The 26,621-nt window shown below is 53.5% G+C and overlaps 1 protein-coding gene across 9 annotated transcripts; it reads left to right on the top strand.

Moving 5' to 3' along the window:
* On the top strand, window positions 1-26,386 carry DHX30 (DExH-box helicase 30). Of its 9 annotated transcripts, XM_081072765.1 has the most exons (24): window positions 1-135; window positions 1,978-2,095; window positions 2,787-2,893; window positions 3,783-3,837; window positions 7,850-7,945; window positions 9,015-9,043; window positions 14,821-14,951; window positions 15,546-15,656; window positions 18,513-18,802; window positions 19,284-19,404; window positions 20,125-20,274; window positions 21,995-22,147; window positions 22,440-23,276; window positions 23,557-23,632; window positions 23,717-23,821; window positions 24,033-24,208; window positions 24,413-24,619; window positions 24,699-24,780; window positions 24,848-25,041; window positions 25,146-25,305; window positions 25,391-25,548; window positions 25,644-25,747; window positions 25,825-25,964; window positions 26,064-26,386. In XM_081072765.1, exons 3-24 carry the CDS (start codon window positions 2,869-2,871, stop codon window positions 26,315-26,317), a joined length of 3,654 nt encoding a protein of 1,217 aa, XP_080928891.1. In that variant the 5' UTR covers window positions 1-135; window positions 1,978-2,095; window positions 2,787-2,868; the 3' UTR covers window positions 26,318-26,386. The 9 variants fall into 9 exon arrangements, with proteins under 9 accessions (XP_080928891.1, XP_080928893.1, XP_080928895.1 ...); XM_081072767.1 differs by lacking the exon at window positions 9,015-9,043; XM_081072769.1 differs by lacking the exon at window positions 2,787-2,893.
* The last annotated feature ends 235 nt before the right edge of the window (window positions 26,387-26,621 follow it).

A 26,621-nucleotide genomic window follows, 5' to 3' on the forward strand; every position in this document is an offset into this window, starting at 1 on the left:
GGCGGGCGGGACTTCCGCCCCGGGACCCGGAAAAGGCCGCGCCATCGCTGGTGGGAGTTGTAGTCTGGCCGTGGTTGGGGGGGCCCGCGGCTCATGCGCGGTGCACCGAGGCTTGTTTCACATCTGTAACAACAGGTGAATTGGGCTTTTTATTCTCCCCTTTCGTGCCCCCTTGAGGAGCTTGCCGCGGCCAGGGGTAGTCAGCGCGAGGAGGGGCCTGGGTCCGACCGCCGGCTTGGCGGAGAGTGGGGCGGAGGAGCGGGCGGGCCCGAGGAGCAGGCCGGGCATCCTAGGCCTGCGGGAGAAGCCGGCCGGGCCGATCGTGGGCAGCCAGGCCTCGGCCCGCCGTTGCCATGGAGCTGGGGCGGGGGCGGGGGGCAAACAGGTCCGCTGGGGCCGTCTTGGTAGCCAGGGGCTCCACGGGGGCCGCGGGAGAGGCAGCTTCATTGGCGCAACAACGCCTCCGCCTTAGGGGATGCTCGGTTTCCCGAGCAGGGCCTGCAGAAAGCTCTCGGAGTGCTCTGGGATCTTTGTCTGCCCCCCCGTGTGGGCTGGACCGTGCGTCCAAAGGGAGGCCTGGTGCAATCTGTCCCCCCTGGTTTGTCCCGTTTTGCACCGACCTTGTCACTGGGGGAGGCCAAGGGGTGAGGTGTTCTTTGTTTGCTGATGGTGCCTTGTCCCATTTCGCAGGGAAGACCTAACGCATGTTGGGTTCTTTGTTTGCAGTGAACTGGAGTCCCAGGGGTCCTCAGAATCCCCAAGCCAGGAGTATGGCTTTAGCATGCTGTCTAGCTAGTCCTCTTGTGGCAACATTGGTCACCTTAATTGTGATTTTGCAAGACTCAGGTTGTCCCACTTTGCACCCCCAGTCCACAGGGGCTTGGCACACACTGTGGCAGGTGTACCGCAGATGGCCACTTGCAGACGGCCACTTACAGACCTTCAACCTGTTTTTGGTTGCAACTTACTGGCCAGAGTGAAAAGAGACGTTGTCTAATGGTTTCCTTTGCGTGTTCTTTAAAGGCAGTGGACATCCCACAGTCCTGGTGGGTGCTGACCACATCTTGTAATTTACACTTAACTCTTGGAATTTTGGAGTTTTCTGGAGAAAGGACTCTTTTCCTGATACCGTTTTTGGGGGTTAGGATAGTGCTCTTTATTTGTGTAGCTGTTTAAGGAACAAGAAATACATCCTTTGCTGCATTTTTTAAAAACCTGTGTACGGTATCCCTTTACCTCCAAAAGATAGTTACTCTCCATGTGTTTTAACTAATGTGGCTGTGGTCCTAAGTTTATCAGTTGGGCACTTCTTGCCCCTTTCAACTTTTGAAGATGTCACTATAAAGTTTTATTGCAAAGACTGACCCATGGCACATCTAGGTAATGAAATGATATCATGGGAATAGAAAAGTGGTGTAGCATAAGGAAGGAAAGCTTTGGAACCCAGTCCCTATCAGGAGATTTCCATTCTGCCCTGAGGCAGCTGTGGGATCATGGGCCAGTTGTGTAACCTTCTCTGGGAAAGAAAATTCCTACCTCATCGGGTAGTTACATAGACTAAGTGAGATAATGTCTAAGGAAGTACTTTGTAAACTAAACATGGCACTCAACACCTAGTTGTTATTTCCCCACTCTGGAAGAGCTGCGTTATCTCCCTTAGATGGGTTCATTCTACAGTCATGGTGGGAGCAGAATTCAGAACGCAGTAGGCCGTGCTCTGGGCTTGGAAAAAATGCTCTCAGACCTACAAGCCCCTCTACCATGAGGTTTCTTTCTTGGTATCTTACAGGTGCTGATGAAGGGCAGCTCACAATTTGATGGGTCTAGAGTGGGTCACGGCAGGTCCTGAAGTGAGGCCAGTGGGTCCAGTGTGTGTGTTTCACACCACTAACAACACTTGTCCTTGTTGTCAAAGTTAGTAAATGAATTTCAATGACCCGGAGCAACTTTCTTTCCCCGTGGGGGCCATCTCTTTAGGGACCCAGGGTTGTACTTCCCAGGAGGAGGCCCAGCCTCGTGATGAGGAATAGCAAGCAGAGAATTCAGCTCCAGTTCAAAAGCCTACAAAATCGGAGACTTCCACTGCTCTTGTAAGGTAAGTTGGCCTAGCCACGCATACAAAGCCGTGCTGGCTCTGCTGCTCAGCCCCACTGTGAAGCAAAAGGCATATATTCAGTTCGTTTGTGGCTATCTTAGATGACGGGTATCATTTTTAATTAGTCATTATGGAAGCTCTCTGTCCTTGAATCATCCCATAGTGACTCTACTTGGAGTTAAATGGTGTTTCATTATGCAAGAAATCTTGACATAATATTATTTTACTTATCTCTGAATTATTTAAGAGAAACTCAGAACTGTGAAGGTTTTCGATGTAATGCTGTATGACAAGGAAGGCAGCTTTCTTTTGGATCTCTGTGAAATGTTCTAGAGCTCTGTGAAATATCTTTAAAAGATCCTATCTTGAATATCATACTATATTTTTTAGACTGATACAGGAAAAGAGAGTGTTATATGATATGTTACATGAGATAGTGTTGGCATGGAGAGGATTGGGGACTTTTTAAAAGCAAAACCAAAAGCCTGTTTACAAGCAAATTAACTTATTTCTTAGCAAGAAAGTATTGTTTCTTAAATAATCACTTAGATGTTTTAGATTTTATAATATTCAGGTTTTCTTTAAAATTAGAATCTCAAATTACACCTTTCTTCTTTTATTTTGGATAGAAGGCGTCTACAGAATGTAATTTCTTAAAGTAAATTGAATCATTGTTGATATTGTATTGAAGTTTTCTCTCTGAGCTACCATATCCTATCGGCTGAAATTTCCGGCATCCCTGGGGGAGAGGAGGCCATCAGGGCAGACCTGCTATGGACCTGAAAGATTCGGCCCCAGGTCAGCCCTCCACCCCCCACCATCCCACGATTAAGAGGGAATAACAGTCAGGAGCAGGCGTGTAGGCCCCAGTAGACTCCTAGGAATGTTGAACATTACCCTGATTTGCTAAAGCATTGTGTAGATGTTTTTAAAGTAAGGCCACGTAGTGTTCCTGCATCAACCCAGGAGGACTGCATTGTTAAAAACATCTATGAGTCTGAGTGTTTTTCAAAAACAAAATTGTTAAACCAGAGGCATTACTTATTTGGGGTTTTTTGGGGTTTTTTTGAAGTCTCTAGGTAGATTCCTCAGTTAAATGTACTAATGAGCAAAATGCACCAAAATTTTTGGCCAACAGTTGAATTATCAATTTCATATTTGTTATTAATATTAGAAACTCGGCCATAAAAAGCATTTTATTTTGAATCACTATAGATACTGTTTGATACTGTCAGTCACATCCCGTTCTTAGGGGCTTCACTAGGTTTTGTGAAAGCCCAGTAAGCTAGTGTATCCTTAAAGCAGTCATCAGTCCCATTTCCTGATGCCACATGAGAAAAGGGGTCCATGTAGAATTTCGCTTTTTCCTAGAAGTCTCAGGAAAACTGCAAGTATTCTGATGAGGTGGAAATATATGTCTCATGATGAAATGCATCGCCTTCTGTTTAGCAGGGTCCAGGGAGATTAGGACACAGAAGAAAGCTCTCAATTAGAAACAAAGACATGTAATTACTCTAGAGTGGAGATGGCCCTTCCGTCCTTAAGACTGGGAGCAGCAGTTGGGGCTCATTAGTAAAGAGCTTCATTTCTCTCGTCTTCTGGACAGTGTGCTCTGTGTAATTGAAGTCTTCCCTTTGGGCTCCTGGACTGGGAATATTAACCATTGCCTCTCGGCCATCCTTTTTAGGATTCCAGCTTTCCCTCCTGGCCAGAAATGTTCAGCCTGGACTCATTCAGAAAAGGTAAGAACGTTAACTGTGCTTCTGACCTCGTGCCCTTCTTCCCTGTGACGGGCAGCTGTGAAGGCTGTGAAAACCTCTCACCAGCATGTTCTTGGACCCTTTCTTTGGGTGACTTTCCAGAGTCCATCACGCGTGACCCTCATAACCCATGCCGCCTCTTGCCCAGGCCTTGGTGTACATTTGCCACCCCTCCCCCTGAAATGCCCTCTCCCACGTAGTCACTGCTTATTGAACTCCTACGAATTTTTCCAGGCCTGTGTTTTATACCGTTTCCTTCCTCCATGAACCATTTTCGATTCTGTCAACGAAAGGCAATCTTTTCTGTCCGACTTGCCTCAGCACCATACTTGGTGCTTAGTCTATTCTGAATTAAATGAAACATTGCACCACTAGATTGGAGGCTCCCTGCAGTCAGGGCCTGTTGTGCTCTTGTATCATCCATAGTACCTAGCACAGCAGTTGCACGTGCTACGTCTCCATAAACGCTGCTGGAAGTGGATGGAGTCATGTTATATTCCACCAACATCAGCAAGGTGTCATAGAAGCTGTGGCAAGTCTTGAAATCAGTGCCCTCCAGCAGACGGGGTGAGAGTTGCATCAGCAGTGGCAGAATTAAGCTCTAGCCGGGCGGGAGGGTAGCGTCAAGAGCTGCTTCCAGGAAGTGATAAGTAGCTGATAAGGACTTCAAGGGCCCGAGGACTCTGTATGCCTTAGACAGGCCACGGGTCACGCGGGGCATCCGGCAGGGTCTCAGCTCCCGCTCCCCACACAAGAGCACAGGACACGGTGAGGCCAAAAAGGAACACCCACGGAGCCATTGGTAGGGGAGTCATACCAGTATGGTCTCACTGGAGGCTGGATTCACACGATGTGCTACCTGCTGTCCGCTTTTCTGCCAACCGACCGACTTCCCATTTGCTAACTGCAATCCACACTCCGCCGCTTGCTAGCTCAGCCACCATCTTCTGGCTAGCCCCATTTGCTGCTAGCGTAGCAAACAGTTATATTAGTGGCCAAAGGCTCACTGGTTACAGCTGACGGCCAACTAGCCACAGCTGATGACCATCTACTACCTGAGTGAGCACCTTTCAACGTGAGGCCAAGAGTCTGGAAACTGCTCTCTGGGGCTTTGTCCCCACACCGTGACTTTTCTCCTTAAGGGAACAGAATAAAAGGCCTGTCGCCTGTATTGAGGCTGACCGCGAGGCTCCTGTCTGAGCATCTTCCAAATAAATGAGAACCGTAGAGGCCTTCCCTAACCGCTGATTAAAGAGATCTTTCCGTTGTGTCTCCTCTCCAAATTATGCTCCTAGAGGCCTGGGAAATCTTGGCCGGTTGGTACCCTGTGTCACCACCGAATGGGGCCAGAAGGAGGGCTGGAGATACCAGGGCACAGCAGCCTCTTCCTGCCTCTTTGTTTGTCTTAAGCCGCCCCCTCTCTTTCCATATTACATGAAAAAAATTAATGGCTGTCATCCTGATTTGGTTGTGGGTTAACTGTATCTGAAAAAGGCAATATTGAACTTGAGATTAGTGTGGACAGCACATTTTGAGCTGAAAATGAAGTACATTTAATTGCTTTATGTCTCCCTGCTAATCAGTGGGCTTTGTGGTCCACTTTGTAGAAGTTGGATGGAAATGGGCTTTCTTACTATGGGAGCGTCTCTGATTCTGTTAAGAGCACTGATTCTGTGAAGAGACGGAGGCCTGATAAAGTCACGATCCTCCTTTTTCCATTTAACTCAGACGTGATAGGGAGATGGTACCAGGTGAGAGAGTTTGGGGGCGAAATTCCTTCATAGCATTTGTGATTTTACTTCTTAGGCTGGGATGGATTTGTTTGAGAGATTGTCCATCAAGGGTGACAGCATTAGCACTCAGTTTAGCAGGAGGCAGTGCAACCTCTCTGAGCAAAAGCTACGGGCCCAGGTGCCCAGTGGGTTCACGTCACCGTTCTGCCCCTCGCTCAGGAGGCCTGAGCAGGTGACAGAGCCCCTCTGCTGCGATTTCCTCACGATTTGAGTGGGCCAGATCATAGTACCTGCCTCAGAGGATCAGATGGCCTAATACACATAAAGAGCTTAGAACAGGGCCTGACACCTGGTAAACTCACCATCTGTGTTAGTAATTAAGTAGCCTCAGGACTAATAGTCTTGTTTGGGGCTTTGCCTTCCACACAGGTAAGTTTTGTGTTCTCACCAACAGCCAGTTCATGCTTGGAAGTCTCAGGGAAAACCGTCAATCAAAAAGTCACTGTTTTGAATATTGTCCTTCAGGCAAACCTATCCTTTCAGTTTCTTGACTCTAAGGCCGAATGCCCTTTTCTGTCCTCTGAATGCTGATATCACTTGTGGTTTACATCATGACCTTGCCAATTGGTCATGTGTGGACTTGTGACACTTTTATATTGTTCTATAGGACTGTTATTTTACCTCTTACAGAGTTTTTATGTTTCTTTGTTCCTCATGATGAGATCATGAGCTCCCTAAGGTGTCATGACTCTTGAGAGGAAACGTCATGTGGTGTGAGTCTTGGGGCTCCCGAGTCAGACTGGCTGGGGTTCAAATCTGGTCCCCACCAACATTAGCAAGGTGTTGACTTACCTGATCCTGTTTCCCAGCCCTTATCTTCAGGGATATAGTGAAGATTTGAGATGATGTAGAAAAGCACTGGGTCTGTCCCCAGCACCTAGTCTTGGGTTGGAAGGTCCATGATAAATGTGAGTATCTTGATTTATCTGGGGTGCAGATCAGAGCCAATGTTTTGCTGGAGAGTGACAGCCTGGCCTCAGCATGCAGTGTGCTGTGTGGCTGCACGACTGGACAACTGCTGCACAGGGGACACCAGGGTGGCGACAGCTGCGTCTCAGAGAGGCTTCCTGTACTCAGGGGCTTCCAGTCTCAGTGGCAGGGGCCATTTGATGGTTCTGACGGTGATGGCTACAGCAATTCCCTGTGGCAACCATCTTTCCCATTATGTAATTCAACAGAGCTGCCAACACCCCACAATTAGAATACTTATGTGCCTAGTAAGTGACCTGTTGTTGCCTTCGTCAGCAACTTAACATACGTTTCTTGTCTCTCAGCTGTAATGCCATCAGAATCAGGCCACAAAGAGCAAACTGGAACTTTTACAGGGAGCACAAAACTGAAAGGCACTGGATCAACAGCAAGGATGTGTAATTTTTTCCAGCTCCATGGGCAGAAGCGGGCTCAGGGATGTGGGATTATAACAGCTTTGCCCCAATTACTGAAAATGCTCAATGAGATAATCAGTAATCAAATCATTCTTCTTTTCTTTTTTCAAATCCAGCATCCCTGTGTATGAATGGGGATCCTTCTCAAACAGGAACAGAGAGGTGAAGCTAGTCATTTCCAGCCTTAGCTTCCAGACAGAGCTGGAGTGAGTTCCAAGATAAAATAAACCTTGATCCTAAGTACTGTGTTCCAGAAGACCCTACAGGCATTTCTATTCTGACATTATATGTGTTTTCTGCAAAATCACACACCTTTAATATTGTGCGGGGGCTTATGGGAGAAATAGAGTTGAGGCCTGCTGGCTGAAGTGGCCCTCTGGGGAACCCATACAGGGACAGCTACCGAAAGTGGAAGGCGCAAGTGGAAGAACCCCAGGGGTTTACACGGTACTATGGCTTTTCAGTTTTCAACTCCTCCTGTCTCAGCCTCACAACTCAAGACTATAGAGAAGTACATGGGGTGGGTGTTAAACTCATAGAAGGTGGCTAACGGAACAGGGAGAGTTTGAGGGCTTTTTTGAGAGCCAAGGAGAGAACTCTACAAGGCTATCATGTATCATCACATCTCTAAAAGACAACTGCCTTCTTTCTGTGTGGCATTGGTGACACTCTCAGAACCTGTGACTGGCTCCAGATACCGCCCAGCAACCGTGCTGCCCAGAGCCCCTCACAGATGGCCTGGGGTGAGTCAGTCCAGGGGTCTGTAACTGTGAGGGGTGAGAAGATAACGCCCTGATGCCCTCTCTCTTTCCCCAGATCGGGCCCAGCACAGGCAGCGTCAGTGCAAACTTCCCCCACCCCGCCTTCCACCCATGTGTGTCAACCCTGCCCCTGGAGGGACCATCTCTCGAGGTAAGGGAGGAGCCTTGCCTCCAGCACCAGTTTGGTTCAGGGTCTGGGGAGATGGGCAGCCGCGGGAGCCCGGGTGCCAGGCCTCTGGAAAGTGAGGAGGAATGGGGTTAGCAGAGCACTTGGAGCCCTCAGGGTGAGATCATGTGGAAAGATCTGGGCTATATGTCATGGTCGTTGGCTACATGGTTTAGACCCTGTGGTCTCCTTGGGCCTCCTCATGTGGCCAGGAATGAAGCCTAGGCTCAGTCTGGCTGTTCGGCACCAGTATGGAGTCTGCAGGGTCTGGCTCCTCTAGGCTGATGGCTCAGGTGGTTTAAAAAGTACAGGGCACTCGTAGCAGGGCCAGACTCATCCCAGCGCCCTCCATCTTGGAGGCTTTTGGGATGCCTGGTCAATCACTTCCTGTCTCCCCCAGCACCTCAAAGCACTTTACTGACATTAAAATCTCTTCTCAGTCCATCTGGCTCCCTTTTGGTCAGGGAGAATGTCAAAGCCCTCGGGACGGCTCAGCTCAGGTCCCACTGATATCCAGGGACGGGCCCAGTAATAGGACCCAGGGAAGTGTTTCTGCCCGTGAGCGTCTCCTCTCTTCCTTCAGACTGTCTCTTCCAGGTCTGCTAAGCCCAGTGCTCCTGTGGTCTCTTTCTTGTCCTGACGCTGCCTCTCTCTGCCCCACTGGCTGCCTGTGCACATCCTTCCCCCGGTAGCCTAGCAGACGGACGCTGTTTTAGGTCATAGAGTCTTTGTCTCATGTGGAGACAGATAGCATGTCCCCTTTAGACGCTGTCCGTAAAGTGCTTTGAAGGTAAGCGCTCAGGAAGGGTGCAGGGAGCACAGAGCACCTCGGTTTCTGCAGCACACGCGGCTGCCATGTTCCCATGCAGTTTGTACACCCACTGCCCTCCTGCTGCAATGGCCCAACTACAGCCAGCAGTATAGAAATGAGTACTTCCGGCCCCTCTGACCATTTGACTTAGGTGTTAAAGAAATGCTGCCCCGTACCTTTGCCAAAACAAGAGTTGATTGCCCTTTTTTTCTTCTTTCTTAAAATGCCCTGTAACTCGAAAAGGCTGAACGTTAACATTTCCAACATGGCAGGTGAGTGGCTCTGAGAGTGTCAGATGTGCTTTAGCTAAGCTTAAAGATGGTTAGTTGGGATGACGCAGGCAGTATGGGTAGGCAATGCCTCCTTGAGCACATGCAGAGGAGAAGGTCGCCGCCTTAGGGAGGGGCAGTTCCTCCCTGTGGGTCGGCCCCTCAGGCCCCACTGTGTCTTCCTCTGAGGGGTACAGACCTTGAGCGTGCTTGTCTCCTCACAGCTGTGCCTCCAGAAGGCACCCATGGGTGTATGCACCTCTGCCTTCTCTCTCTCTCTCCATCTCTCTCTCTCCCTCTCTCTCTCTCTCTCTCTCTTTTTCTCTCTCTCTCTCGCTCACTCTACAAAGGGTTCTTGCCTCTGTTTCTTCATCATAGAAGCAACAGACCTCTTAGTCCACATATGACTCTGGGACCTTTCTGCCATGTTTTCTGATTCTCTAGGGGCTTTGGTGGCAGGCAAGAAGGAAGGATATGTCAGAAACAGTCTTCTGGCGTTCAAACAGGAAAACAGCGCTCAGAAAAACTGGCCACTTGAATAGGTTATAGTGCCCATCAGAGTCAGATGTGGAATGGGGAAAAACTATTACCTTCTTTCCTAAGCTCTACCCTCCCACACCCATCCCCACCCCGCTGCCAACTTCTGACCAAAGCCTCTTTTTAAGGTAAACGGTGAATAAACTAAGAAACACCTCTAAGCGTCCCCTGTGAATTTTGCCCACCCATTCAGATCGGAGACGCAGAGCACTGGAAAGCAACACGGCTAACATTCCTGGCAGGATCCTGGGGGCCTGGAACTGGTCTTTCCTGTGCATTCTCTCAGATAGATGTGTCCCTTCCTCTTGGTGTGGTGGTTTACCTTAAGAGCCCTTGTGGCTTACATGTGTGAGTGGGAAAGCCGTGAGGACAGGGAGGGTGGTCAGGGTGGCCACCCAGCCCCTGTAGCTCCTTACCTTTCTTGTTACCGATCAAGTGAACCATTTCTTGCCATTTGGACCATCCATAAAGTAACTATTGTTGAAGACGTTGGCTGAGACCCCTGGTTTCTTCAGGTGTCAGTGGTCCCTCTCTCTTTCCTTCCAGAAGTTCTCTGCTCTGCCCAAAGTCTGGACTCTCTTGGGCTTCCTCCTGTTGCTTTTCCCTGGGGCCTCCAAAGTTTCGGGGTCTTTTACACTGTAATTCCATGCTGCTAGATGTTGTTGTGTAGCACGTTTGGTACCAGATGGTGTGCTTGACCCAGAAGTGAGTGGACAGACCTCTGAGCCAGTAACCCTCTTCTTTTCTCAGAACTTCCCTTCTTTTTTACAGGCAGACGAGTCAACACTCCCTCCCTAAAGAATGGAGAGTGGAGGAGAAGGCTTAATGTTGGTGGAAAGGAAAGGGTGCATGCCTGAGCCCCTGTAACTTTCTTCAAGGTCCCCTAAAGCAGGAGTCAGCAAACTTTCTTTAAGGGTCAGAGAGTAAATGGGCTTTGTGGACCATGCAGTTTCTCTTGCAGTTACTTAACTCTGCCATTACAGCATGAAAGCAGTAATAGATAATACATAGAGATGAGCATGGCTATATTCCAATAAAACTTTATTTGTAAAAACAGGCAGTGGGCAGATTTGGTCTGTAGGCTATAGTTTGGCAATCCCTGCTCTAGACCAAGGGAAAGAAGATTACAGAACCAGAAGGGTTCCAAGAGCTGGTCTAAGAGTTTTCCTCATTTTACAAGAGGCAATGAGGTTTGTAGAGACGAAATATTTACTCAAGGTGACACCAGCTCTTAGAACCCAAATGAAGTAAATGAAATAGGAAAAGAGGACAAGGTGTTCCCTGAGAACCAACTAGTTGGTTGGTGTCCCCTGATGCTTGCTTGCTTGCTTTATTTATTTATTTATTTATTTACATAAAATTTTAAATGTGTTTGAAATACATTTTCTAAAATCAAGAAAGTAGTATAATGAACCCCCACGTCCCTGTCATTCAGCTTGAACAATTAACTCCTGGCCAATCCCTCCATGTTGGCCTCTTGGAAGCAGATCCATGAAACCATAGCATTTCCACCTTGGCCTGACTCCGCTGGCTCTCAAGGCCGAGTGCTGTACTGAGGGCTTCCTGAAGCACCGTGATGGACTCAGGCTCCGGGTCTTTCTGTCTAGGCTGTTTTCCAGCTTTCAGACACCCTAGTTTTCAAAATTTGGCCTCAGCCCCTGCTGCCACTACCAGACTTCATAAGCTTCTGGATTCTTTTGAGGGAATTTGAGCTGCTAAGAGCCCTTGAATACTCCTGAAGCTGGGTGGATGCCTGACCTTTTGGCCAATTAAAGTGCCATTTGTCCAAATTCAAAGCCCTTGGAGAATCACGTTCTGCCCCAAGGGTCTTGCTATCCCAACGTGGATGAGCTGGGTGTGGGCATTTGGTACAGATGGTGGTGTCCCCTGGTGGGGTTAGATATGGCTGCCAAGGCCACTTTTACTTTAGCCCCTTTCTTAATAAAAACCAACTGAGGAAGAAATAGAAGAGCAAGAGTTGAAGCTGCCCCATCCTGCCCTGGGTCTGTCGCTAAGGCACCTGTCCCGTTACCTCAGACCTCAGAGGGCAGGGTCTTCTCTACCACAGCACTCTGCAAAGCTGCCTTCCAAACATTCCCATCTTATCCTAACCACAGCCATGCCAAATGAGTAGAGCAAGTTTGCCCTGATTTTCCCAGTTGATGCCATTGTCCAACGTTCACAGCTGGTAAGTGATGGAGTTGGGACTAAGTAAGCCCAATATTAGTACTCAAACCCCACGTTCTTGCCATTGGCCAGTGGTTCCCACAGTGTTGGGAATTGGTTAAATCTGGGAACTTGTCAAAACTGCAGGTTCTCAGGCCCCCCACACCAGACCTAATGACTAAGAAACTCTTGGGGTGGCTCCTAGCCATGTTTTAATGCGCTCTCCAGGGGGTCACCGGTGTCAGATTTAGAGTTTACAAACAACACCCTCCCAGCTTACCCCCCAACTGCACTGCCAACCTCTGACCAAGGCCTCCTTCCAAGCAAATGAGCCCGTGAGGCCCCCTTACTGTCCTTGTCACTGCCTCAAAAGGCGGGTTCAGTCTGATTCGCAGCCGAGCCGAAGCCCTGCTCCTCGGTGCCCTACCAGGCAGAAGAGGAAGGAGCCTGGCTAGAACACAGGCGTAGTAGTTTCGGCCCAATCCCACCTGGTTTTCAAACAAGCGAAGAACGGCAGCTCAGGCTCTCACTGCTGGACCAGCTTGGCTCTTGGGCGCAGTGTCCGGGCCTTTGACCTCCGACGCCAGCGCTGGGGAGTAAATCTGGTCTGCTTATGGTCAAGAGGGCTTCCCTGTCCTGGCTCCAGATGCTTCCCTGGGTTTACTCTGTAAGCCATTCGGGGAGATGGGGTGCCCTCCTTTAGCAGTTCTCTGAACACTGTGGCTTGGAGTGCAGGCCCATTTGCCAGGGCTCGTGAGGTATTTACGGATGGATGTTGAACTAAGGTCTGCACTATTTCCCAAAATATCTCATTCCCTCTTTCTCCCTCAGGTTCAGGTGACGAGTCTGTGGGTTTAGATTTACCGGGGAGGGATTTCGGCAGGGTCCGGCCCAGGGCCGGCGTGCTCACGGGCTGAGGAGAGCCTGGGCGCCGAGGCCCTGTGCTGTGTGAGGCCGGATGGAGCCTGGCGGCTGGGGCCGCGCCGGCCCGGCCCGGGGTCCGCCCGTCCCGCAGGGGGCGCGCGGGCCGCCCGGTCCCGCCCTTCCGCGCTGTCCCTGCCTGGCTCCGGGGCCGCGGGGGCCGGCGGGAGCGCGATGGCGGCCGCCAGGAGGTTCATGGCGCTGGCCGCCGGCGTCTCTCCGCGCCTGCGGCAGCCTGGTCCCCGCGCTGCCGGGCGACAGGGACGCTCGCGCGGCTTCTCATCAGACTGCGCCCGCCCCGACCGCAACAAGGAGGCCACCGAGGCCGAGGCGGGGGTGGCTCCCTGCGGGCCCGAGGAAGGCGACGGAAGCGTGGTGAACGGTGAGGGCAGTGGCGGGTCGCGCGACGCCCTTGACTCCCGGGGATGGCAGAGCCAGGGGCGCGGGCCGGGCCGGCGGGCTGGGCCCACTCTGCGATCGAGACCGCTATTCGCCGGCGGGCCGCAGCCCCGCTGTCCTAAAGCGCAGGGTGGTCCCGGCGCCCCGGGACCCCGAGCGCGGAGGTTCGGGGACTGCAGCGCCTGCACCGGGCAAGAGCGGGTGAGCGGCGCCGGACCTGGAGAGGGGAGAAAACGTACACGTCGCCCGGATGGGTGGCCAAGCGTTAGAGCATCAAGGGTAAAGCGCCCACATACCGGTGTGGGGGAAAGCCCCAAATACACCTGGGACTCAAGATCTCAAATGGAGATGGAATGATGGCTCGGGTGGATCGCAGCGCTGTGCCTCCTGGAAAGTGAAGGGAATGAAACGGGTGAGAGCATCCTTGCCCATCAGGGATGGATGGAGAGCGCTGGCCTCTGCTTGCTTGCCCTGCAGAGATGGAGGGGGCACCAGCACAGGTCTGCTTATACCTGTGGGTCTAGTGGGCTACTTAAAGTTGGGTCCTTGGGAATCAAACTCTTTTGAGTCTGCTTAGATAGTACTCTTTCTTGACTGCTCGACTCTTAGGTGCTTTGCAAGTTATCATTTGGAGGGAGCCAGAGCCAGACAGGATCGTCCCTCTTGGCTAGTTGCACAGGAGTCTGCCCCAGGGAAGCAGCCGCAGCCCAGGCAGCAGGGTTCCATCAGAACTCCTGGAGGAGCTTTTCCCAACATCAGAACCCAGGGATCGGGTGTCTGTCCCGTGCTGTGAACAAGCTCCCTGGGTGATTTAGGATAGGTATGTGCAGGTGCACGTGTGTGCATATGTACCCCCTACAAAGTTCCTTTTTGGAGCTGGTTTCAAGTTGACTATGCCAGAGACTGTGAGTGGAGAATGAAAAGGCTTCCTCTGTCCTCTGTCGGTCTCTGACCATGAATTTCTTGAAGGGCTACTCTGGTGCTTTGGGGCCCTTCGTTTTGTTTTTAGATGCTCCCAGCAGGCTTCTTCATGGTCTGGCTAAGCCCTGTGTCTGGCACAAGCTGGCTCTAGGTGGACATCTCATTCATTTGTGCTCAGGGATTGGTCCAGGTAAAAAAAGTGAGGTACCTCTCAGGGTGTCTGCTGCCTCCTGCCATCACGTGACTCCAGTGAACTCGGGGAAGGAGTAGCTCATACCTGTGTCTCAGCTATGGAGGTCTCTAATCAGTGTCCCTACACGTAGCCTGACTCTAGGGAGACCTATTGTAGGATGCTGAGGACAGTTGAGAGCTGGAACCTGGTATTTAGACTAGAGCGAATCCTCCCTTTTGTGTGTCTTTGATTTTAGGAGGGGTCTTGCATTGTCTTAATCTCCAGTTTGTGTGTGTGGTGAATTTTTATTTTCTTTGTTCATTGCTTTCTTCCAGACATTAGAATAGGGGGTTTGTTGCCATCTCAGCTTTTGTAGCTGGTGTATTAAATCAGGAGCTTGGTGGGCAAAAGGATGCTGGCTGGTTCCCTCTGTGATGTGCAGGTCATTGGCCATTCTCCTTCAGGAGATGGTGGTGCAAGTGGGTCTAGCCCCACTCTCCCTTGTAAAGTCTGAAGCCATTCTGCTCTCCTTTTCTACGATGCTCCTGGGTGGTTTCGGGTCATGAGCCAACACCCTCTATCCAGCCCAGGGATGCCCTGATACACATCCCATGGAGTTTTTAAAAGAAAAAGAACTATAATGCTTTTGTTCTTATTTTCTTAGCTTCTAGGGACCTATTAAAAGAATTCCCACAGCCCAAAAACCTTCTCAACAGTGTGATTGGAAGAGCTCTGGGCATCTCACATGCAAAAGACAAACTGGTCTACGTGCATACAAATGGACCGAAGAAAAAGGTAACTCCACTGCTGGCGGGGATGTGTCAGTCTGACTCTCAGGAAGAAGACTGGCTGCCCTTTTCTCCTTCAGATTTCTTTGTCAAGGAGGCCATTTCTGAATTGAAAACAGTCAGCAGAGAATCTCAGAGCAAAGTTAGGTTTGAAGAAGAACCTGGTTTAGGGAAAGGGAACCCAGGGCAGGTGAAGTGAGGGCTTCTCATCTTGTGTAACACAGCCCCCTAGTCAACTAACTGGCACTGCAGAGGGTTAGAGATGATGATGGGAATTCCTGCTCCAACAGCATTGTCTGTCCTGGGACCCACTGAAGCCTACAGGCAAACCATTCTGAATGAAGATTTTTAACATTAAAAATGGGTTCCACCTTGCCCCCTGGCCAGAACACTTCGAAGAAGCAGAACAACTAGGTGGGATGAATGGTTTGAGGATAGGAGAATTAGAGCCTTACAAGGAGTCAGTGATGGGGGCAGGGGGAGAATCTGTCCTGCACGGCTGCCATGAAGTCCACGGCTTTGCTGCTGAGTCTCTGCGGGCTGTGCAACAGCTTTGCAGTCTGGAGGGGCAAGGGTCCTGATTCTGTCTTCTCTTCCCCAGAAAGTCACCCTCCACATAAAGTGGCCCAAGAGTGTGGAGGTCGAAGGCTATGGCAGCAAGAAGATCGACGCTGAGCGCCAGGCTGCAGCCGCGGCCTGCCAGCTGTTCAAGGTGACCCTCCCCTAGCAAAAGACATGCAGACCTCTCTCCTGGGACACTCCTTGCCCCTTGCTCTGATGGCCTTTCAGGTGGAGGTTGATGGGGTTCAACCCCTTACCTGTCCTGAGCCCTTCCTGCCTCGTGGTTCCTTTCTTGCTGTTCAGCCAACAATGGAATAGCGTTTTTTCCTGCCACTGTAGTTACCTACTTTCTGAGGTTTCAGAAACCACAGAAAGGAACCCCTTCGTGAAGCACACTCCCTACATACAGCACGTGGATGTCCGTCCATTTGGGTTTCTGTCTGTCTTTTCCCGTTATTTAATGGGGGATATTCCCCTGGAGCCAGATGTCCTCTCTGACTTGTAATGGAAGCATGGTACTGGTTTTTCTCACTTCCCAGTGGTCGCACGTGATTGCTTTCAGGTTTTTGGTTTCCAAGCATTTGTAGACCCTCTCTTCAACCTTTCTCTCCATTCCTCATTGATTGTGCCAACCTTGAATCTTACTCAGGGTCCTAGGTCTTCATCTCTGCTCTGATAAGGATAAAACTGTCAGCGTTGTCCTTTGGCTTCTCTCCGTTCATGGGCTCCCGGTCTTCACTGTGTCTGCTCCTTCCTACATTGGAGGAGGAAAGTTCCTCTGTTGTCCTGCCCCCCCAACCACTCTGCTCTTTTCTCTGTCCCCTCTCTGTGTCCCTTCCCCACCCCTCCCACCCTTTTACTTACTTCTCAGATTCTTCTTCTGATTCTTTTCTGTACGCTTCAGAAACACTTCGGTGTATTCTCTGGTCCCTTCCCTTGGCCTTGCGTCCACCGCACACAGCTTCCCTTGCTGTGCTTCGCGTGTTCTCTGCTCCGGTGTTGCGGTCGCTGGCTTATCTTCACATCCACACAGTGGGACGTGTAGCAGCTGACTGTTGACTGACGGGAACAATGCTTGACCAAGCCCTTAGCCATTGGTCCTTGCTCTGCTCGATTGCTCTGTAGCTTTGGCACTGCCAGGCGTCCCTTCCTCAGCCTCTGGATGACACCTGCTCCTCCTTCCCTCTGGGGCTCCCCAAGGCCCTTTTCCTCTGCCACCCTTTGTAAACATCTCTTTTTCTCTACCCCTTCTCCCTAGAGAAATCTTGACTTAGAGGTACAGCCACCCTCTCTGTGTTTAATGTCTAAGAAGTCTCTGTCTCCCATAGAGTTCAAGGGTTCTCAACTAGGGGGAGGTGTCCCCCAGTGGACATTTAGCAATGTCTGGAGACATTTTTGGTGGCCACAACTGGAGAAATGGCACTGGTGTGAAGCCAGCTTCTAAATGTCCTACAAGGCACAGCAAAGAATGAGCTGGCCCGAATGGCAGTAGTGCCGAGGGGGAGAAATTGGTCCCTCCCTGGACCTTGGAAGACCCTTTAAACCAAACCTGTGTGCACAATTCCTGAGCACATTGCTCCCCGGCCCTTCCTCTTTCCCTGTCTGTGCTCAAAGCCTTTTTTTTGTTTATATGTTTAATTGTGGCAAAATACACAAAAGACAGAATTTATCATCTTACCCACTTTGAAGCGTACAGTTCAGTAATATTACGCACAGTCACGTTGTTGTGCAAACCTGTCTCCAGGACTTTTTCATCTTTGTAAAACTGGAATTGTGTCCCCATTAAACACTAACTCCCCATTTTTCCTCACCCGAGCCCCTGACAACCACTATTTTACTTCCTGCTTCTGTGTATTTGACTAAGAAACTCACGTGAAGTAGAATCATACAATACTTGCCTTCTTTGACTGGCCATTGCACTCAGCATAACGTCTTCAGGGTTCATCCATGTTGTAACGTGTCAGGATTTCACTCCTTTAAGGCTGAATAATATTCCACTGTGTGCGTGGACCACATTTTGTTTATCCATTCTTCTATCGATGGACACTGGGGTTGCTTCTGCCTTTTGGCTGTTTGTGAACAAGCATGCTGTGACCACTGTCACATGGCCCTTCTGTCAGAAACCCGCTTGACGCCCCCATGCCCACTGTCACATGGCCATGTCTCGCTGTGTTGCCTTTACCACTCCCAACTTGAATTTCCTGAACCGATTCTTTATTCCTACTCTGCTCCTTGTTCTTCTAGCTTCTCACTTTCTTGTTCCTGAGACCAGTCGTCTGCAGTTTGGTTCCGCTTCTTAGGTTCTGAGCTTGCTGAGGGCAGGGACCAGGAGTCGTCTGTCCTGCTGATGCTCCAGGTGTTTTTTGCACACGCAGAGACTCGGCAGATGTTCTATTTGATACTCTCCAGAAAACAATGAAACTACAATACATTTTAAACTAATGTTTTTGTATAAGTGGCTTAGAAACACTGCAGGATATTTCTAGAATATGTTCCCAGCGTCGCATTCCTTTTTTTTTTTCCTGAGGGAAGTACCTCACTCACTTCACCCTAGTTTCGGTCCTGTTTGGTGATGCTGGCGCCCCTCTCATCATCCATACTGCTTTAGGGAGCAGTGTCCTCTGAGCCTTCCCATGGAGCATAGCGTGCTTGTGTCACAAGGTGTATCTGTTTTGTGGGGTGGGCCAGATGTGTCTTAATTGCTATTCTCGGTGAGGCTTCTTAGATCACTTGGAGAATGTCTGCCTCCCGTTGGGGTTTTGTTTTTTTGTTTGTTTTTTTGTCTTTCATCTTAAGAGGTGTAAGAATTTACCTTGTCATTTTCATCTGCCAAAGCTAGACATTTTTAGTGTCTTCTCCGTGCCCAGTTCTGACTAGGGGCTGAGGCGGGTAGATAGGTGAAAAAGCATGGCTCCCACACGACGGACTTACAGTGTAACCGGGCGCATTCCAGGCAGGCTGAGGAGTGAGGGGGGTGTAGACCCTCACAACGCCCCTTTCCCCCCAGGGCTGGGGTCTGCTGGGTCCCCGGAATGAGCTGTTTGATGCAGCCAAATACCGTGTGCTAGCCGACCGCTTTGGCTCTCCGGCTGACAGCTGGTGGCGCCCGGAACCCACCATGCCACCCACTTCCTGGCGGCAGCTGAATCCCGAGAGCATCAGGCCAGGGGGCCCTGGGGGCCTATCCCGTTCCTTGGGCCGAGAGGAGGAGGAAGATGAGGAAGAGCTAGAAGAGGGGACCATCGATGTGACCGATTTCCTGTCCATGACCCAGCAGGACCCCCACACCCCACTCAGGTACAGCTGGAGGGGGGGTGCAGGGGAAGCTGGCCGCACTGTGACATGGGAGTGGGGTGATGCCTTCTCTGAGACAGGACGGCCCCTGCCCCACGTCTCCCCTTGTGTGCCCCGTTACTCACTGGTCCGTCGGCCTGTTCTCAGGAGAGAGCCAGCTGTGGTCTTGTACATGGGGCTGGGCTTTGGCAAAACAGCAGCGTGGCCCTTTCCTCAGTGGACATTTGGCTCCCTCAGAGGCCCAGCAACCACTCTGCCTTCCCCCTGCCCTCTTATGTGTTTGGGGGAACTGAGGGAGCATCGGCCATGCTGCGTGTCTGAATGTCACCGGCCAAGCAGAGATGCCCAGTCTGTCATCTTTTTCGTGCCTGCTGTGACTACTCAGTGTCCTACTCAGTGTCCTGCCTCCGGGGTCTCAGAGCCCGGGGTGAAATTGGCCCGGAAAAAGATAGAACTTTTTCACCTAAACTTTTGGTCCTCCCAGGGGGGGTTCCCTTGAAATGACAGACGATGACAGTGCTATTAGGGCTCTGACCCAGTTTCCGCTTCCCAAGAACCTTCTGGCCAAGGTGATTCAGATTGCAACGTCGTCCTCCACAGCTAAGGTGAGTTCGATCTTCTGAAAATGCATGGGTGTGGGAAGCTGGCTTGGTCGTGCCTAGTTTTTCCCCAAGACCAGGTAGGAGGGAAACTACAGGTGTCTGGAAGGGCTGAGCCATCTGTTCACCCAGCCCACACCTAGGCCAGCTGGGGGGTCCTTGGAGAGCAAAGAGGGTAGAAGAGTGAGGACAGAATGGAAGTCAAAACACAGGAGCACGGCGAGTGGGCTGGGGACTGTGGGAGTGGCAGAGCCATATCTGTCAGGTGTGGCGGACAGGAAAGGAGGGGTCGGGGTGTGGCAGCTGTGTCGCTGAGGTGTGAATTGCATCTTTGCTGCCCGCCCAGGGGTTCTGGTGAAGCAGATCTCTCCGGGTGTGGGCCTTGGCTTCCCCAGGATGTGCCTGGTTTTTAGCACACAGCTGCCAGCACAGCTGTTTGCCTTGAAGATGCTGAGAGGACAGTGAGTTAGGAGGGCAGGTAGTGCCATTGCCTGGACACCGTCTTCGCCTGTGATTCACAGCACAGGAGAAGCAAGTCCAGGCGCTGGGCGTGGGGGCCTGCGTCTCTTCTGTCTGTCTGGATGGTGGCACTTGTCCTGTGGCTCATGTTTGGCACATGCTAAGCTGGCGGTTAATTCCATCTCCGGGTTCCTTGGTGTTCTGAGAATGCAGCAGATGTTTTCAATCTCCGCCTTCTCACAACCACCTCTCTCGCCTTCCCTGTAGAACCTCATGCAGTTCCATACTGTGGGCACCAAGACCAAGCTGTCCACCCTCACCCTGCTCTGGCCCTGTCCCATGACCTTTGTTGCCAAAGGGCGTCGCAAAGCAGAGGCTGAGAATAAGGCGGCAGCCTTGGCCTGCAAGAAACTGAAGGTGAGTCCAGGAGGGTCCCTGGTACGAAGCATGAGATGTCTCAGTGCTCCCCACTGCCCTTGGCAAACAGGTCCACGTTTTAGGAAGTGAAATCCAGCGTACCAGGCTTTGGCCTGGCCATGGAATGGTGTCCAAGCCTTGTTTGTCAGGCTGTGGCCGCTGTCCCCAGGACTTGCCACAGTCCCTCTGGAAGGGCTTGGCCTGTGAGCCCAGCCTTTTCGGTGCTGTGGGCAGAACCCGGGTGAAGCTAGCAGGAGACCTTCATTGTGGATGGTGAAAAGCCGGAGAGATGGCGCCTGTCTTGAGTGGCAAGCTCAGTGTCTAGAAAGATCCTGAGAACCTGGGCTTTGTGGCCAAAACAAGTAATAAGATGTTTATCTGGGATGAAGACTGATGAAACAAACCATGGCGAGGCAAAGGCAGTGGCCTCCAGCTGGCAGTTTCCTCGAAGGGGCTTTGGCGGTCAGCAGATGCCCCAGCACTGGGAGTTAGCCTTGTGTCGTGATTGCCCAAGAAGTTAGTGATTTGGACGCATGTCTCGAGGTTCAGTTTGCAGAACCAGAGGATTTGAGGCCCTGCTTTACTCTGAATGGTGCATGTTTGGCTTTGTGAAGTGCATTTTAGATATAGCTGATGGTGAGAGGTTACAAGAGCCTGGAGAACAGGAGAGACAGGGACGGGTAAGTGGTGACAGAAAAGGAAATGGATGTTACCCCTGGCTCAAGAGCAGAACTAGGGCTCACTGGGAGAACTTGGACGAGGTCTGAATTTGGCTTGCCAGATACAAGCACCAGAAGCCTCGCAGCTGCTGGAGTCCTGTTTCAGGAAGCAGCCCTGAGCCGGAGCAATGTGCAGAAAACGACGGGCCGGCCCAGCCCAGCAGAGCAGCTGCTGGTAAACTCTTGCTGTCCTGGGAACGGTGGAAGCGTCTCCTGCAGCAAGGGGGCTGTGTTGGTACCTCCTGTGGTGCACGGACTAGACCCCTGTCCTTGAGGTCAACCAGGAGACCAGTTCCTGCGGGGTTCCTGCGGGATGCTGGTTCCTGCGGGGGCAGACTTGGCGGAGGGAGTGTTTGACCTGGCCTTCAGAGGGAGAGCAGCATCCAGACATTACAGGTGACGGGAACACAACACCAGAAGAATGACTGGTTTTACACACTTGCGTGAGGTGTTATCTCTGGTGAGATGGCTTTGGGCGTAGGGACGTAGGATGCAGTGGTTCCCTTCCAGTGGCTTATTTTATCAAGCCACATAAATAGGAATGCCATGTCCGTTTGTATGATGGGGTCACAGATGGAACGGGCGCCATGCAGATAGGAGGCGGGTGGGCTTCGGGGAGGCCGCGGAGGCAGAGGTAGCCTGTGCAGTGTGTCAGGGAGTCCGTGTTGGCAATTTGTGGAGGTGAGATGGGACGGTTTTGGGGGCTCCAGCTGCTGTGGGAGGTTTCTCAGGAGCACACCCCCCCCCATGTCAAGTGTGAGGCTGTCTGCTCGGACATGTCAGGGCTTGCTTTTCTTGCATTCGTTTTAACTAGTTAATTTCCTTCGGTGGAGATTCACATTTTCCTGGTTCCTCATTTCTCCCTCCTGCGTCATGTCAGCCGGAAACCAAAATCTTAGGAAAGGAAAGCAGTTGCTTTGCACGACTTCCCACTAGAGCCCTGACCCGCCTGGGCCACTTCTGGGGAGGCAGGCAGAGCGAGCCTTGTGTGTCCCCCACAGAGCCTGGGCCTGGTGGACCGGAACAACGAGCCGCTCACCCACGCCATGTACAACCTGGCCTCCCTGCGCGAGCTGGGTGAGACCCAGCGCCGGCCGTGTACCATCCAGCTGCCTGAGCCCATCCTCCGCAAGATAGAGACCTTTTTGAACCAGGTAAGAGGACCCCTTCCAGCCCTGCCTCCATCTTCTCCAGACTAAGAGCTCCTACCCCCAACAACAGGCCATAGGAACTCCCTGTTTCCCCACTGAGGATGGAGCCTGGGGAGGCCCTTACCCTAGCAGCTCAGCTTTGCCCACGAGGGTCCCAGGGCAGTCCTGGACTGGCATCTGCCCAGGGGGTTGGGCCACAGCGGGCGACCCAGAGTCACGTGGAAGGGGCTGGGTGCGAGTGAGAAGGAAGGCGTCCCTTTCACCATTTCACTTGTTTCTCCTGTCCCCCACCCAGTACCCCGTGGACAGTTCCTGGATCTCCCCAGAGCTCCGGCTGCAGAGTGATGACATCTTGCCCTTGGGCAAGGACTCCGGGCCCCTGAGTGACCCCATCACAGGCAAGCCCTATGTGCCCCTGTCAGAGGCAGAGGAGGCACGTCTGAGCCAGAGCCTGCTGGAGATGTGGCGGCGACGAGGGCCTGTCTGGCAGGAGGTCCCACAGCTGCCTGTGGACCCGCATCGGGACACCATCCTGAACGCCATCGAGCAGCATCCAGTGGTGGTCATCTCTGGGGACACGGGCTGTGGGAAGACCACGCGCATCCCCCAGCTGCTGCTGGAGCGCTATGTGACCGAGGGCCGAGGTGCCAGCTGCAATGTCATCATCACGCAGCCGCGCCGCATCTCGGCCGTGTCCGTGGCCCAGCGGGTCAGCCACGAGCTGGGCCCCTCGCTGCGCCGGAACGTGGGCTTCCAGGTGCGCCTCGAGAGCAAGCCCCCGGCCCGGGGTGGGGCCCTGCTCTTCTGCACCGTGGGTATCCTGCTGCGCAAGCTGCAGGGCAACCCCAGCCTGGAGGGCGTGAGCCACGTGGTCGTGGACGAGGTGCACGAGCGGGACGTGAACACGGACTTCCTGCTGATCCTGCTCAAGGGCCTGCAGCGGCTCAACCCCGCCCTGCGGCTGGTGCTCATGAGCGCCACCGGTGACAACGAGCGCTTTTCCCGCTACTTCGGTGGCTGCCCCGTCATCAAGGTGCCCGGCTTCATGTACCCTGTCCGGGAGCACTACCTAGAGGACATCCTGGCCAAGCTGGGCAAGCACCAGTACCCACACCGGCACCGGCACCACGAGGTGAGGGCGCGCCGCCCTTTCCCACCCAGGGCTCCCCGTCTTGGCTTGGTGGCTGCCCCTACCTGTCCCTGTGGCTAGGGGCCTGGCGCGAGGTTCCCCCCCCCCCCAAGCTTTGGTTTTTCTCATAGAAACAGGAATGATGGGGGCTATGGCAGGGGTGTGGTGAGGGTTGCAGGGGACACGTTAGGTGTCAGCCTCACTACGTCCCTGGTGGCTGTGTCCTGTACTCGATCCCTGGCCCTGCCTGGGGCTGTGACGGGCCTCTCTTCCCCCACTCCAGTCTGAGGACGAATGTGCACTGGATTTGGACCTCGTCACTGACCTGGTTCTGCACATCGATGCCCGCGGGGAGCCAGGTGGGTGCCTTCCCCGCTCGTGCCCACCCTGACCCCGACCCCAGGTACCCAGAGCCAGCCTCATACCTGCAGCTCCCTCCACAGGTGGGATCCTCTGCTTCCTACCTGGATGGCAGGAGATCAAAGGAGTACAGCAGCGGCTGCAGGAGGCCCTAGGCGTTCATGAGAGCAAGTACCTCATCCTGCCAGGTGAGCCCTGCGCACTCACTCTCCGCGCAACTTCTGTCCTGGGGCCCACCCAGCGGGACTCATGGGCCTGGGTGCTGGCTTTGCAGCCTTGCCTGGGCATATTGACCTGGGCCTCACTTTTGGAGAATGGGGTGAAAATCCTTGCCCTGCCATCATCACGGAGGCTCTGGCCGGAGCATGCCCGTAAATAACCGTGCTTGCTGCCTTCCAGTGCACTCCAACGTCCCCATGATGGACCAGAAGGCCATATTCCAGCAGCCACCAGCCGGCGTGCGCAAGATCGTGTTGGCCACCAACATCGCCGAGACGTCCATCACAGTGAATGACATTGTGCACGTGGTGGACAGCGGCCTGCACAAGGAAGAGCGCTACGACCTGAAGACCAAGGTGGCCTCCATCTCCTGGGTTCCCAGGGAAAGAACTCCCAGCTCCCAGATCGGCCTTGTGTGTCTGGAGAAGGCCACACTTGTGGGGTCTCATTGTCCCTGTTGGGGTGGGGCTGTTGAGGGGTTAAGTGAGGTGGCGGCCAGGCATGGGGCACTGCGGAAGTCCTGTGGCCTCTGGGTCACTGCTCACCTGTCCCCTCCCCAGGTGTCCTGCCTGGAGACTGTGTGGGTGTCACGAGCCAATGTGATTCAACGCCGGGGCCGGGCAGGCCGCTGCCAGTCAGGCTTTGCCTACCACCTGTTCCCACGGAGCCGGCTGGAGAAAATGGTCCCTTTCCAAGTGCCGGAGATCCTTCGCACCCCCCTGGAGAACCTGGTGCTGCAGGCCAAGATCCACATGCCGGAGAAGACGGTGAGGCGGGCGAGCGGGCAGGCGGGCCGGCCTTGGGTGGCCGGTGGGAACGCAGGCTCACTGGGCTGTTTCACTGTAGGCGGTGGAGTTCCTCTCCAAAGCCGTGGACAGTCCAAACATTAAGGCCGTGGATGAGGCTGTGATCTTGCTCCAGGAGATCGGTGAGTGGCGAGGCTGGGCCCGGCTGGAGTGGCTCCTAGGGCATGCCTGACCGCTGGCCTGTTGCAGGGGTGCTGGACCAGCGGGAGTACCTGACCACCCTGGGGCAGCGCCTGGCCCACATCTCCACTGACCCCCGGCTGGCCAAGGCCATAGTGCTGGCCGCCATCTTCCGTTGCCTGCACCCGCTGCTGGTGGTCGTCTCCTGCCTCACCCGGGACCCCTTCAGCAGCAGCCTGCAGAACCGAGCGGAGGTGGACAAGGTCAGACCAGTCCCTGCCCGTGGTCCGCTGGCGCTCCCCTGCAGCCCTGCACCACTCCTGTCCTGAGGTGGCCAACTCTAGCCCATCCCCAACCCCTCCCCCAGGTGAAGGCACTGTTGAGCCACGACAGCGGCAGTGACCACTTGGCCTTCGTGCGGGCCGTGGCCGGCTGGGAGGAGGTGCTGCGCTGGCAGGACCGCAGCTCCCGGGAGAACTACCTGGAGGAGAACCTGCTCTACGCGCCCAGCCTGCGCTTCATCCATGGTCAGCAGGTCCCACACACACCTTAAGCCCCTCGCACTCCCAGACACCCTGGTGCCCCGGGTTCACCCCGACTTTGCCTTCCCAGGACTCATCAAGCAGTTCTCGGAGAACATTTATGAGGCTTTCCTGGTGGGGAAGCCCTCGGACTGCACTCTGGCCTCAGCCCAATGCAACGAATACAGTGAGGAAGAGGAGCTGGTGAAGGGCGTGCTGATGGCGGGTCTCTACCCCAACCTCATCCAGGTACTGCCTTGGGAGGAGCGACCGGGCCCCAGCCGCCTCTCCCGTCCATCTGCAGCGCCTTGCTCAGCCCACCCATCTTGTCCTTCACCCCGCAGGTGAGGCAGGGCAAGGTGACCCGGCAGGGCAAGTTCAAGCCCAACAGTGTCACGTACAGGACCAAATCAGGCAACATCTTGCTGCACAAGTCGACCATTAACAGGTGGGGTGCAGGCGGGCCGGGCGGGGGCAGCTGGGATGGGCCAGAAGGGGGGCCTCACCCAGCCCTCTATTCCCCAGGGAGGCCACCCGGCTACGGAGCCGGTGGCTGACGTATTTCATGGCTGTCAAGTCCAATGGCAGCGTCTTCGTGCGGGACTCCTCCCAGGTGCACCCGCTGGCTGTGCTGCTACTGACTGACGGGGACGTCCACGTCCGTGGTGGGTGCTGCGTGTCTCCCACCCCACGGCTGCGCCTGGCTGGCTGTCTCCAGGGCCTGGCCTCACCGTGGCTCCCCACCATCTTCTCCTTTCCTGTAGATGATGGACGCCGGGCCACCATATCACTGAGCGACAGTGACCTGCTGAGGCTGGAGGGCGACTCACGCACAGTGCGGCTGCTGCGGGAGCTGCGCCGGGCCCTGGGCCGCATGGTGGAGCGCAGCCTGCGCAGTGAGCTGGCCGCACTGCCGCTGCCAGTGCAGCAGGAGCACGGGCGGCTGCTGGCCCTGCTGGCCGAGCTGCTGCGGGGACCCTGTGGCAGCTTTGACGTGCGCAAGTCGGCTGACGACTGAGCCCTGGGGCGCTGGGGCTGTGTACAGAGTGCAAATGTTTATTTAAAATAAAGTTATATTTATCCCTTGTGAGCATTGCTCTCCTCTGGGGGCTCCTCTTGGGGCCTCAGCACGCTGAGCTGTGGTCGCAAACAGAAAGTGGAAGCGCTGTCTTTGGGGAGGAAGCACCTTAGACCTGCCTTTCAGCTTGAACCCCAATGGCCTTCGGCAGCTTGCAGTACTGGGCCAGCCCCATCTCACAGCTGCTCCTGTCGGTACCCGCACCACTGGCAGCCGTCACCACTCACTGTCCCTGCAGGGTGGG

This window comes from Rhinolophus hipposideros (assembly GCF_964194185.1).
Source record: "Rhinolophus hipposideros genome assembly, chromosome: 14".
NCBI lineage: Eukaryota > Metazoa > Chordata > Mammalia > Chiroptera > Rhinolophidae > Rhinolophus > Rhinolophus hipposideros.

Coding starts and splice junctions, on each gene's coding strand:
- DHX30 (XM_081072770.1), top strand. CDS start 12,839: ATGGCGGCCGCCAGGAGGTTCATGGCGCTGGCCGCCGGCGTCTCTCCG. Junction 24,620..24,698: donor TCCACATGCCGGAGAAGACG/GTGAGGCGGGCG, acceptor GTTTCACTGTAG/GCGGTGGAGTTCCTCTCCAA. Junction 25,042..25,145: donor ACCGAGCGGAGGTGGACAAG/GTCAGACCAGTC, acceptor CCCCTCCCCCAG/GTGAAGGCACTGTTGAGCCA.